A 13,715-nucleotide genomic window follows, 5' to 3' on the forward strand; every position below is an offset into this window, starting at 1 on the left:
ATGTGCTGTTCTGGTTCAATTTCCTCAATTCTTGCCAGGGGCTATTTGGAAATAGGTGAGAGCTTGTGATTTCTAGAGTAAAATGAAGCCGGGATACACAAAATGGGAGGAATGTTTAAAAAACATACACATCCTGAGACATATTCTAAATTATTAAGAAATACACTGCAAAACTTACTGCATTTTTTCTGTGTTGTTCCTGTTTCCAGGAAGCTGATAGGCAAAGTACAGGGAGGAAAAACACCCTTTGAGGTGATGGAGCCAAATGAAAATATGGTGCTAGAAGCACTAGACTAAAGCCAGGATATTTTACAATCCAATGGCATATAACACAACCAGATAAAAATATCTCTTTGGTTGTGTGGGCTGTGCAGTGCAGTCAGCAGCCTGGAAAAAAACTTAAGGAAGGAACATTTCCAGGAGGCACATGAAAAGATCTTTGAAGTCCAGATAGGACTAATTGATCAATTGAACCATAAATAAAGGAGCAAAGTGAACCTATGCTGCTAATCTTGCTACCCACTGCTGAGATTAATGAACTCTTCTCAGTGATATCTCACAGTATGGACATGCAACCATTTTGAAGCACAGACTTCTCAGACTACTACTTGTGTCCTTTTCCCCACTCCCTTAAGATTTCTTTGCACTGAAGGAGTTTTGACATGAACTTAAGCACCTGTCACAATACTCTATGAGCCTTCATCTCCAGCATGTTGGTGCTGCATGCAGGTGCTCCAGAGGCTAAACTGCACTGCAGGCTGTGTGCACACAGCCCCTCACCTCTGGCCAAGAAACTGAAAAAAAAAATATCTTACTGTGCAGTTTCTAAATCTGAACAGTGACTCTGAAAATAGGTGTGTGGTGCAGTGAACTCCATACTTCATGTTGAGATGCAGCTTGTTCACCAGACTCTGGCAGACCAACCAATCTAACAGTAATCCCTGTTCCTAAGGGGTTCTCAGAGCAGAAGCCTTGCCAAAGTGATATAAAAGGAAGCACCTGAAAGTGTTCCCATTGGTAATTTATCCCATTAACAAGCTTCCAGGTCAGTATTCAAGCCTTTTCACCACCCTTTGTAATGATCCTTTACACAAGTAAAAGAGCAACTGACCCTCCAGTTCCCTCTCCCTGAGGTTTCTGTGCTCTCTGGCACAGCACTGATAAAAACGTGTCAGCTGAGCTGAGGTGGGTTTGACTGGGGGTGACTTTGCTCTGAGTGGTTCAGCTGCTCTATATTCCAGAGTCCCAGAAGTCCTTGTACTCAACCAGCACATCACTTTCCTGAGTCACACAGCTGTGAAACACTGCAGGCCCCACACGAGGGCTTGAATTCAGTCTGAGCTTCTTTAGTTCTCCTTGTGTGGAGATCTGAAATGACAAATACCAGAGAAAAAGGAAAGTCACTTGACTGTGAGCGTGCAGAGGTAATACCCACAGAGAAGTCCTCCACGCTTCACTGCCATTCAGGCATCACCTTGCAGCACTGGGCAGACACTACGTGACTAAAGAATTATCTTCTGAAATGAAAACCACACAGAGATCTGGTGGTGCTAGATTAACACTGGCTTAGAGATGTCATGCAAGACAACACATCCCTGCAGGGATGCGTTATGGAGACAAGCATTTACCTTGCAAGAGCTGCGGTGGGATGCTGCAGGCGAGAGCAGGCTCCCGAGCCCCTGTGGCGTCAGCCAGGCTGCAGAGGGGAACAACAGTCCCTGCTGCCTCAGCGCTTAAAACCAACCTCTTTTTTGAGGCTGGTGATTTACTATTACATTAGTTATGTTAACTTCTCTTCCTGAAGCTGGCCTATCGGCACGGTGCCAGCCCCAGTGTGACCAGGGCTGCCCAACCTTGTGGGATGGAGAACTCTGTCCCCCCGCACCGCGACTCCGGCCGTGCCTCGCCGCCCCTGCCGGGAAAGGCTCTCCTGACCTTCTCCGGCATTTTCCCGTCCTCACCCCACAAGAGACTTTTGCCCCAAGGCGCAGACCCCGCCGGCCCCTCGCACCGGGGGAGGCCGGAGCCCCCCCCTCGCCTCCCCTCAGCACTACCGCCCGCTGGGGACACATCCCCGGGCTGCGCCAGCCCGGGGGAGGGCCCCCGTCCGTCCGTCCGTCAGTCAGTCATCCCGCCTGCCTGCCTGCCAGCCATCCCGCCCGCGGGGGGCGGCTCCGGGCGGCCGGCGGCTGAGCTGCGGCAGTCTCCCCGCGGGCCAGGCCGGGGGCGGCAGCGGGATGGGGCTGGAGCTGTACTTGGATTTGCTTTCCCAGCCCTGCCGCTCTATCTACATCTTCGCCCGGAGCAACAACATCCCCTTCGAGTTCAAGCACGTGGAGCTCTTCAAAGGTGGGACGGTCGCGGCCTCCCGCCCGCCCGCCGCTGCGGCGGATCTGCCCCGGAGTTGGGGGCGGGCGGCGGGGCCGGGGCGGGCCGCAGCCCGCTAGGGGCCGCGGGCTCAGCGCCCCTCTCTTGGCTCTTGGCAGACTCGGTGCTGGGGAGGAAGCCGACGGCGGGCAGCGGCGCGGAGCAGCCCCGCGCAGGTGAGCCGAGGGGAGGGCCCAGTCCCCCCGTAGCGGGCCCCTACCCCACCACCCCGGGCGCCCGTCCCGGCCAGCCGGGCGGCGCGGGGAGCCTGGCGGCGGCCCCGCGGACAAGGAGGGGAGCGGCGGCAGTGCGGGGCGCCGGCAGCACCCGGCGCTGTAACGCGATCCCCGGCCGGGGCTGGGGCCGGGCTGAGCCCCGGGCGCTGGTAGGGCAGAGCGCCGCACTGGGCCCCGGCCGCGACCTTCGGGCCCACCACTTCGGTCCCGGATCGCGCAGCCCGCGGCGGGGGTTTGCTCTCAGGGCCCCAGACAAGCCCCTTCGCCTCCCCGGGAGAGGAGCAGAAGCACGTCCTTCTGCCTGGCCGTCGCCCCTCCAGCTCGGCTCTCGGAACACCATCCGGCCGTCTATTTGAAATCTCCTGTCCTGAGTGCCGCTTCTCTGGGATTTGACGAGCTATCGAGCCGGTTTGGACTGTTTCCATAGGGAAGTTCAGTTTGGCCTGTTCCAGATCAGTAACGATGCAAGGGTCCTCTCCCTGCCAAGGCAACATCAGCCCGTGTTTGGGGAGCCTCAGCAAAATGCTGGAGCTAGTGGAAGCAGGAGGCCACCCATTTATGAGAGGGATGCAGATGTACAGAGCTCAGAGGAGGCTTATCTGTGGCTTCACCCAGGTGTCCTCTCAAGACAGGGTCCCATCCTGCCTGGGAGGTTGGAACAGGTCAAGCCTGCCCAGACTTGTACCTCAGAGCTGACTCCCCTCCCAGGCTCTGGAACCTCTGCTTGGCCTATTGGGAGGAAACAGCTAGCTCCTCGGGTAACCTGAGCAATTTTAAATACACGCTGTGCCAAGGGGCCTGAATACAATGGTTTGACCATGCAGCTGTTATTCCCAGAGTGTCTCATAGCTGTGCTGCACCTATTTTTGTGGATCCCCAAGCAATGTTCCTCCAGCCATTTCTAGCAAATTAGTCACAATGACAGCCAAGGAGTGCTTTGGGAACTGTGTACTTAGCAGAAACACTCAGCTGTTCAGGCTTGTTCAACTGTTTAAGGTGACTAGTGCCCATTTACGTATTGCATTTTCCTAGTAAATTGTTAGTGTTTTGCCTAAAGCAAAGCATAGTACTTGAAAATCCTTGGCTGAGGAGATGATTAGGCAGGGACGTGGTTAGCAAATAGACTGATTTTTTTTTTCCTTTCTACTTCTGTAAAATCTTGTCCACTGTTCTTTTTACCCACCAGTAAATCTCTTTCCCTGCACTATGACTTACACTTAAGAATTCCTCCTCTGTGCAGCCTGCCCTGCTTTTTGACAGTGTATACTCTGCTTATTAAAGTTACTCCTCAAAGCCCAGCAATGCACACAGTATGTGTGTGTATATCCTTGAGGGACATCTATAACTAATTGCACTAGATACTACTGATGTTAAACAGCACCATAAGTCAAGACAACATCACAGAAGTAGTAAAGATGGGCCAGTTAATACCACTAAACAGAAAGGCTAGCTCTGCTTGCTGCAAGAGAGGCATAAACTTAAACTCTGCTAAATGGCAAATACAAATATTTGTCTCTAATTTAAAACAATAAGCAATTGGTCCTAATGAAGCAACTTGGAGTTAGTGTTCACACCAAGGCTTTTATCAGTTTGCAGCTCAGTGGCAGAGTCTCGGCACAGGTTTTTTGCATCTGTACACAAAGACCCTGTACGAGCCAAAGCAAATGAGTGCCATCTCTGGGCTGTGGAGCAGTCTGTGTAACAGACACTGACCTACTGTCCAACCTGCTGTAAAGGCATGGTAATCCCATCAGGGTACTAGTATGTTCAGTATCCCTGCTAGGGCTGCTACGTGATGAAAGCAGGCTGAAATCTGATTCAGTCTGCCCTCACCCACTGCTTACTTCTCAGATCCTTGTTTCTCAGTTGCCTGCTGCCTTGGGTAATAAACACAGACAGCAGAACAACCAGACATCTATGTCTGAGAATTGACTGCTCGTTAGTTGTAAGCATTATTGACTTGCATCTTTCTGCTCATTTTTCCAAAGACCACCTGAACTCCACAGGTCTCACCAGAGCCAGGGGTGTGATGACCACTGGCCTTTGGAGCCCTTTTAAAGGCACAGGACCAAGCACCTTCCCACAGCATCTCCTTGCATGACAGTAGATTTACACAAATTTGCCCCACTGTTTTTAATGGTATAAATCATGGACATGAGGCACCTTGTCCTTGTACTTTGCCTGCTGGCTTGATTTTTGGGGAGGTTGTTGGGTTTTTTTAATATTAAATTTTCTCAACTATGAGACTTGCGCTTTCTGTCCGGCTCTTATTCTTAAAAAGCCCTTTCTTCCTACCTCTCCTGACAGTGCGGCCTAGTTCTGCTGTGCATGTTGAACCTCTTACCCAGCTAAGCTGGAGGCCACTGTCGCTGCAGGTAGACAGAGATATTTCCCAGTGGGATGGGAGACATGAATTTGAGTCCCCTCAGTCAGTGGGTGGATGGGAACTTTAATCTCCAATGAAGCTACTTACACCAGAATTTTAAAAAGCACTTCTCAAAGAAGAAACAAGGTAGAGACTAGTCAGCTAGAAAGGAGAACAGGGTGGTAATGTTTGTTCTGCTTGATTTGTCTCATGTGAAGTCAATATTGGGAAAGTAGTCTGTAATTTGTAATGCAGCAACCTTCCTTTCTCCCACCTGTTCCCAAAGCCAACCACAAATAAACTTGATAGTCCAAAGGCTGGTTTTATTTCTTGGAGACTATTTCCTGCTGCACATTTGTCCAGTAAAGCAGACACTGACACTGCCTCCTGAATGGGGGCAAGTAGTTCTTGGATATGTAGAACACTGCCTGCTAATTAACAGCCCTTTTTTTTTTTTTTAACCAAAAGGACTTTTGTATAAGACCTCTTGCTTGTCATGCTGATTTGGTCAGGATTTGCACCCTGGAATGTCGTGTCTCCATATAGAGAGCACTTAAAGCAAACAAACTCCTCACACCTAACGTAGGTGTTCCTGGAGTTTTGTACAACTCCCTGGCATTTAACTGCTGACTGGCAGGTCCAGTGCCTGCAGTGGGAAACCCACAACCTGATTAGAAAATCAGCTGCTAATGCCTCCAAACTCCAAGGAACTGTGGAGTTTAAACTGTTTTTATGGGGCAGTGTCTTCTTCCTGCATTTTCCTGACAGGTAGGTTGACATACAGAGTCAGGAGTAATGCAGGGTAGAGGTGTGTGAGGTTCGCTGCCCCTAGTGAATGTCCACTGTGGCAGAATGAATTATTTCATGAGTCTGTTGTTGTATTGTTGACATTTGTGTTTTTCCCATCCCGGCAACAACTCTGGAAATATCCTCAGCTGCATGTCTGCCGAGGGATCAGCTCTGTTGACAGCATTTGCTTTCTTTGCAAATGCTCAATTCCCCTTGCTCTTCAGAGACAAACAAACAGGAAGAAGATTCTGCTCTGTGTGCCAGACGGGTTCTCTCTGATTAATTAGCCACTGCAGTGATCTCTGTGGGCACAAGGCTTTTCAGTTGCTTTCCGTCATTACTCCATCCTAGCTAGGGTCAGCCACATTAACAAACTGCAGGAAAACTACTTTATTTTGGTGTTGCTTGTGGGAGAAAGAGCAGGAGTAGCAAACATCTGCCCTCCTTAGGATGCTCTGCATGCAAACTCAACTTTTCCAGACTCTGCTTCCTTGGCAAATATTAAGTATTTTTCAGCTGTTCAATTTTCTTCATCCTAACTTCTGACTTTTTCCCCGCTGTCTCTAAAGCCATAGGACACACTGTTCTCAAGTGAGTTAGCTGTTCCTGGTTATCTGCAATAGTGTTGTCAATACCAGCACCTTCAGCCTCCTATGTCTAATGCCTCCTATGGAGTGATTTTTCAGTAAGTGTTGCAAGTATTATGGTACCAGAGCCAAGCAATGGAATTCCTGTATAGAAATATGAACTGCTCCATGCCACATGCCCTGCCTGAGCCGACTGCCCTCTGCAGATAGGTTTGACACTGACTCTTCAATTTCATTACCTTTTAATTGTGAAATATGACCATTTAGGGAAAAACCTAAGACAGTTCACTGCTACAGGTATTTCATTTATATCACTGGAAGTGTATCACTGGCAGATACACTTCTAATCTCTGACTTGTCTGTTACTGTTCTTAGGGCCATCAAATAGTGAAGGAGCTGGCAAAGTCAGCCTCTTGAAGAAAGTACCAGCTCTAAAGGATGGAGACTTCACCCTAGCAGAATGGTAAGAACTCAGTCCTTAGACCTCCAGATAACTGGGTACCAGTAATCTGTGCAGCATTTAGGAGATGCCATTCCCACTGAATGATTAAGGATCACAGAATTTATGAACATGTTGGTTAATTTTAATAGTATTACCTCATTTGCTCTGTTTCCTTTTTCTGTTTGAATTATCTTTCAGAATGTAAACAAATCAGCTGATTTAACTTCTTGATCTTACCCCAAAATAGGATTATAAACATTTCTGGGAAATGTTTAAAGCTTATAAATGTCTTTTACCCTATGAAAAAAAAACCCTTTTACCCTAGGGAAAAATTCTGTTTATCTGAATTAGTCATAAAGGCCAAGTGAACACCTACAGAGATAAAATTTAGGTTTTACATTATAAGATTAATATGGAGACTGGTTAATGGTGTCGTAATACTGAAATAATAGAACTGGACTATTATCAGCATAGCAGGAGATCTGCATTTTCTTCCATTTTGTCAGCACAGGTTCTTCCATGGCATACAGCGTACATATTGTTGCAGATGACTAAGTGATTTTTCTGTCTGTCTTCTGCCAAATAGTGAAAGTAAAAACATCTAGACAAACACAAAAAGATTCTGTAGGCTCTCCTTGTTGGGACTTCCACTGACTTCAGTGGAAGCTGCAGGCTAGAGATGGATCCGATGAAAAGGTAACATTACCCATTAGAGAGTTTAATTTAGTACAAAAGTGCATAAACATGCACAGGTGTCAGAGAGATGGGTCAGAACACTCGCGGAGCAAGTGGGGTTAACGTTGCTGATAGATCGTTATGGAGGTTTGTTCTTTGTTTACCCCAGTACTGTCCAGCAGTACCCCATATAAGAGTGCTGTGATTTTCCAGCAGGTTAAAGTTTTCATGGCAATTAAGGTGATTAAGTGCCACCTCTGATGCCAACATGAGTTACATGCCTGTGTATGGTCCCTAGACTCCATTGGAAATCTTGATCTAAATGCTTTTTATTGGAAGCAGCAAGTTCAGAAGGGGCAGCAGAGGGGAGCTTAGGTAAAAGCATTCTGCATTTTGCCTCCCTGACCCCTTTCTTGTCTCTTGTTAATGTCTGATGCACAGCACTGCCATTCTGCTGTATCTGAGTCGAAAGTACAACACTCCCGACCACTGGTACCCATCAGACATACAAAAACGGGCCAAGGTAGATGAATACCTCTCATGGCACCATGCTAACATCCGGGCTAATGCTCCTAAGACTATGTGGATCAAGGTAAGGAGACTGGACATTAAAATGCGAGTAAAGCGATCTTTTCCTGGCAGAATACTGATCATTTGAACAGTCCCAACTCAGAGGGAGTTTGTCATGCAGAAATAACAAATCTAGGCTGTTCCTAGATGAGAGGAGCTGTCAGAGAGGGAGCTGTTCCTAATGCTCAATCTGGCAAAAGCAGCTTTGGTCATTTTGGTTTTTTCCTTCAGGTAGGTCTGGTACAGAAGGTCTCAAAGCCCAGCAGACTTTCATTGCCTGGATTTGCGCACAAATATATAATAGATTGGATATTGCCTCCAATATCACCCCCCTCACGGCACAGCTGTGCAGAATGTGCACATAGGCAGAAGTTTTGCTTCTTTGGTGAGCATGTGCTTTGCTGCTGGAAGCAGAATCTTGCATTCTTCATATAAGTCCCTGCAGCCCCATCAGGGTGGAAATCCAGAAGGAGCCTTCTGCTTCCAGCACACTTAGGTACTTCTCTGAAATGGCTTCAGGGATAGACAGAATAGAGACACAGAGAGAATGGCAGTAATTCTTTATTCAGTGTGGTCAGATCAATTTACATTAAGGCAAAATTAACAGAATCACCCTGAGGCAGAAAATCATTTAGTATCAGATGATGCTGCTGGATGCCTCTTCCCAGCCAACTCACCAGCCAGTTAATGCAACTATCCTTAGAGAGGCCCAGGTGCAAATATAGCCCTGCAAGTACATCTGTGCTATGGAATTTCAGATGAAATCAGGGTAGTCAGTAAACAGGTAAGAACTTCACTCTTCCTGTGTAAAGTTTGCTCTTGTTTGTGCCTAACAAAACACATCAGGACTCATTTAGCTTTTTGATTTATTGACATTCCAATTTTTGCCTAGAGAGCACACAGAAGCAATTCAAATAGAGTCAGAGTCGTACAAGAAGCCATTTCTTCCAGTCTCTGCAGGCTGTTATTGCAGTGCTTCAAGGGAAAGAAATCCAGCTAATTGCTGCTGATGATTAGATAACCCAGGTACAGAAGAGGTCCTCAGAATAATTGAAAACAGGGAAACATATCAAGCCACCATGTAACAGAAGGCATATTAGCTAGACGCGGGAGAAGGTAGACTACCCTGAGATACAGAAAAGGAAGATGATGCTGTTTCAAGTGATTATACCCAGAGATTCCATCATGGGTAATTGGAACCACTTAGGAATAGAACTGGTCATGAATTTTCTGATGAAATAGATTCCACATGTATTTGGCAGAACTCCTGACTTGGATTAAGCAATCCCAAATTGAATTGTTGAATATACTAGCACTAAGCAGAAATTCAGTCCACTCCCCCCGATGGAAATTTGTATCTTTAATTTTGCTTCTCTAGATAAACTATATTTCTTTAGCTGTGGTAGGTGGAGGCAGCATATTTGTGAAAGACTGCAAACTCCAATGGTGCGTACACCTCTGTGAATGATGAAAAACCTCACGGAAAGGCAACTACCTCCTGTGCCAGCAAGTCCGTGGAGACAAGGACTGCACTTACATGACTGCTCTGGAAAAATTTCTAGTTGTTTAAAGAATGACGTTTGGGAGGCCACAGAAAGGCTGTGTAAAAATGGTGCTTACCCACTCCCAGCCTTGCTGACTGCTGTCACCCTGAAGCCATTTCCTGCCTCTCCAGCCAGTGCTGATGCATTCCAGTCTCTCCTATGCTCCCTGCCACAGCCACCACCATGCCTTCCTTTCCGTTACCCTGCAGGACAGGCAGCTGCCTGCCTCCAGCACCCAGTTACACAACAGGGTGGGTAGCAGGGGCAGCTGGTGGGCAGGCAGCCTGCTGACCCATCTTGGCAGGCTGTTGAAATGGAAGACTTAGCAGGGGTGACTATGGCAGAGATTTGTCTTCACTAGAGCTGCTGCCTGTTTTTCTTTTGTAACCCACAAAGGTGGAGTGGGAGTGCACAACTGCCAGGCACAAAACAAGCTGAATCCTTGGCTTCATTCTACACATTGCTGTCCGTTAGCTAGAGGTTACTGTCACAGCAGATCAGCCACTTAGGACTGCTTGTGTACTCTCTGTGCATGACTGCAGCAGTCCACGAAGCTCTAGCAGCATCCTCTCCTGCATGGCACTTTGCTGCAGGATCGCTGATGATCATGAGTAGTTCGTGGGGTATAACCTAAATGACTACCACTAGATCCATGAGAAGATAGCTGGCTGTACTCTTAAGTCCGTTCTCTCCTCAGGTGCTGATTCCCCTCTTCACAGGGCAGCCATTGCCCTCTGAGAAGCTTCAGGAGGTTATGGAGGGGCTGTCCACTTCCCTGAAGCAATTTGAGGAGAGGTTTCTGCAGGACAAGGCTTTTATCATTGGGAACGAGATCTCTCTGGCAGATCTTGTGGCCATTGTAGAGCTGATGCAAGTGAGTGCTGGCGTGTGGTAAGGAAGTCTCTGGGCAGGGAGGGGTGCAGCATGTGGTAAGACTTCACTAGAAAGAGGAGTGAGGGCATATCTCAACAGAACTGGCCTAAGACAATGAGGAGAATATAGGAGTGGGTTCAGAAAACCAGTTTAAAAAAAAGGCTGGCTGCAACAGATCTCTTTTGTTTCTCTTCTCTAACAATACTTCTGCTTGTCCTTCATCCTTTATCGTGACTTTATTTTTAACCTCCAGAGAAGGAGGTTAGATGTAAAAGCGAGAAGCAATAGCAGACAGGTCTGCTGAAATAATAAGATGATATAGGGATATTTTTATCATACAAGAATATTCTTCTGTAGATGGTACTTGCCCATGCCACGTCTGGAAGATGCAAGACTGAATCTCAGACAGAAGCAATCAAATTAAGCGTGTTACAAACTGGTTGTTCTCTGCCAGACCATCAGGCCCTGGATCCTGCAGCCCAGCAGTGATTCTCCCAGTTCTGTATCCTAGACTGAAAAATAGCAGTTCTGCTTCTCTACAGCATTGTGTTCCAGACAAGCAGAAAGTAGAAGGGGGTTAGATTATGTCAGCCAAGACATCAGTTCAATTAAATGCTTAGTGCATTTTTATGCTGTGGTTTTGCTATATAATATAGCACTCAGTACTGCAGACTGCGCAGTTGCTCCTGGAACTGTCAGCCCACCTCATCTTCAATACTGTAGCTGAAAAATCACAATACGTGGCAGTCATCTTTGCTGCTCATAACAGCTGTTCTGACACTCAGGAATTGACTTGTAAATGAGCTTTAAAGCAGAGGCTAGCATCTGTGTCCCCCAGATAGATGCACCCAACCAGAGACTTCCCTCCTTTCTACTGCTCCTCTACGAGCTCTTCTTCATCTTTTTCCCTCTACCTGTACTTGCACGTACACTTTTGGTGCCTGTTGTCTTGGTGAAGAAGTAACTACCCAGTGCCTCACTGTTGCTCTCTCCCCCTTTCTGCAGCCTGTTGGAGTTGGTTGCGACATCTTTGAAGACAGACCAAGGCTGATGGAGTGGCGCAGGCGGGTGGAGGATGCTGTGGGGAAAGAACTTTTCTTCCAAGCCCATGAGATGATCCTCAATATCAAAGAACTGAGCAATGTTCAAATTGATCCACAGCTGAAAGAGCATCTGGCACCTGTGTTGATGAAGATGTTGAAATGAATTTACCTATCTTACCATTTTTCCTTCTGTTTTTTTTTTTAACTTCTTCTCTGACCTCCAGTTCTACATGTAACTGGAAAGAGCACTGTAGTTCTCATACAGAAATTGCGGGGTATTTCCCCCCTCCTCTGCCAGGCCCTTCCTTCATCTTTGGGGGTGGAAGCTGGGGAAGGTTTGAGACCTGAAACATTAAATTTATCCAAAAGGCTGAGGCCCTACAGGTCACTTAATGTGCATCTGGGTTTTAGTTCGGTGTCAGTCTTCTCAAAGATGGTAGAGACATGAATGGTATTTCCTGACAAAATTGAGCCAGCCTGCAAACTGGGAACATCAGAGAACTGTATAGGATGAGTGTTGTTTTCATGTTTTTAACATTTGCAGCTCCTTCTTAAGTGGCAAGTACTGCAAAGCGTGCCTGATCCTTACCTTCCCAGCATGTGTCTGCACAGACAAGTACAGCACAAAACTACAGGCAGTCACAAAAGTGAAAAAAGACATTTAATTTTTTATTATTTTAAAGTTTCTTATTGCTGAGGCATCTTGCTTGGCTGTCTGTACATGCCACACTTCTATTTGCCTTTAGGTTCCAGTGAGAAGTTTCTTCATATTCATCTGCAACTGATTCTTTGTAATTCTTCAGTTTAATCACTGTTCTTCATTTCTGAAAGACTGGGTTTCATTGGTGCTTCGTCTGCCAGGACACATGTGGCAGGGGCTGTTCTTGGACATTCGTGCAGTAAAGACCAAGCAGCTTTGAAAAACTGAGGGTGGCCACAGTCTTCGAATACCTGCCTACCTGAAGTACTCTGTTGATATTATATGGAGAATACACTGAAAGAAAGCATTCACAGTAATTTCTTGAAATATGGCAGCAATCAAATTGTTTTCTTCTGCATTAATACTGTAAATGCAATCCACATTTCTCCTAGAAAATGCAGAGGGGCAATAAATCTAGATGTGCTCTTCTGAGTCTGATTTGGATGGAAGTTCACCAAGTAAGTCACCCTGTGCAGCTGAAGTAATAAGAGAGATTTTTGTGGCATTGAGCAATACATGCATCACAATAAAAGGGCAGAGAATTGTTTTGGAGCTTTTGGGCTCTTTCTTGGCTGTATTTATTTCTGGTTAGCTGTAGCACAAATACAAAACCCTTTTGTACTGCAGCACAATTTATGACGTAAGACTGAGAGAATCCAGCCATTTCTAGTTTCTTCAGTTGAAAGTAGCAAATTGTAAAGGATGCAGAAACTGGTGGAATATATATCTCTGTATATTTCTGTTCCTATGTAGTTGTTGCCCTTGAACCTTACCCTGAAATCCTTGCCCAAGAACACTTCCTGTAAGGAATAAGACAGAATGGGTAAATAATTCAGGAATGGCTTCTCTCACTAATCAAATAGCTTCTTTTCTTTCCAGTACTACCATGTCTTGGCTAGTGATGTTTCTGCTGGTAAGTTCTGTAAAACCTTATGTATTCTGGAGATGTTTTTCACTAATGTTCCAGTTCTAGATACAACTGATTTAGTCCACAGCCTGTCTGGAAAGAGATTTCCATTATATACTTCAGCTTGCATTAGCAGGAAATTTTGTTTTGTGAATTTCTCTATAAAGACAAGAGACCTGACTGAAGGCCCTCTCTTCATGAAGCAAAAATATTAGAAACATGCATACATTTGTTCCCATCCTTCATTTCTTTTCTTTCCAGACAATAGCTGAAAAATATGTTTTTATAGATGTTTTATTCACAAAATACCCTCTACAACGGAGCTAAATTTTAAATGGGAAGTGATTGATTATTTTGATAATTTTGAGAGTGGAATTGCTAAGTGGATGATGACATGCAAATGTCTGCAGGAGGGAAAATAACTACCATGATTTTCAAAAGGCTGAGCATGTTTCCAAGTACTTGCCACTGTGCTGTCCTCTCTTGGTTGTATGTTCACCCCCTTACAAGCATTTTAATCACCTGCTCCAAGACAGAAACAATAAACCAAATGTATTTAGTTCAAAAACTCTGGGAGGCCATGAACAATCTGCCAGTCACAAGGTGAAACATCAAAA

General features: G+C 46.1%; 1 protein-coding gene across 1 annotated transcript; it reads left to right on the top strand.

Moving 5' to 3' along the window:
* Nucleotides 1-2,145: 2,145 nt before the first annotated feature.
* On the top strand, nucleotides 2,146-12,743 carry LOC142064946 (glutathione S-transferase theta-1). The gene is made up of 6 exons (XM_075110554.1): nucleotides 2,146-2,349; nucleotides 2,487-2,543; nucleotides 6,720-6,807; nucleotides 7,903-8,053; nucleotides 10,273-10,449; nucleotides 11,454-12,743. Exons 1-6 carry the CDS (start codon nucleotides 2,238-2,240, stop codon nucleotides 11,652-11,654), a joined length of 786 nt encoding a protein of 261 aa, XP_074966655.1. The 5' UTR covers nucleotides 2,146-2,237; the 3' UTR covers nucleotides 11,655-12,743.
* The last annotated feature ends 972 nt before the right edge of the window (nucleotides 12,744-13,715 follow it).

Source organism: Phalacrocorax aristotelis, chromosome 15 (assembly GCF_949628215.1).
Source record: "Phalacrocorax aristotelis chromosome 15, bGulAri2.1, whole genome shotgun sequence".
NCBI classification, from domain to species: domain Eukaryota; kingdom Metazoa; phylum Chordata; class Aves; order Suliformes; family Phalacrocoracidae; genus Phalacrocorax; species Phalacrocorax aristotelis.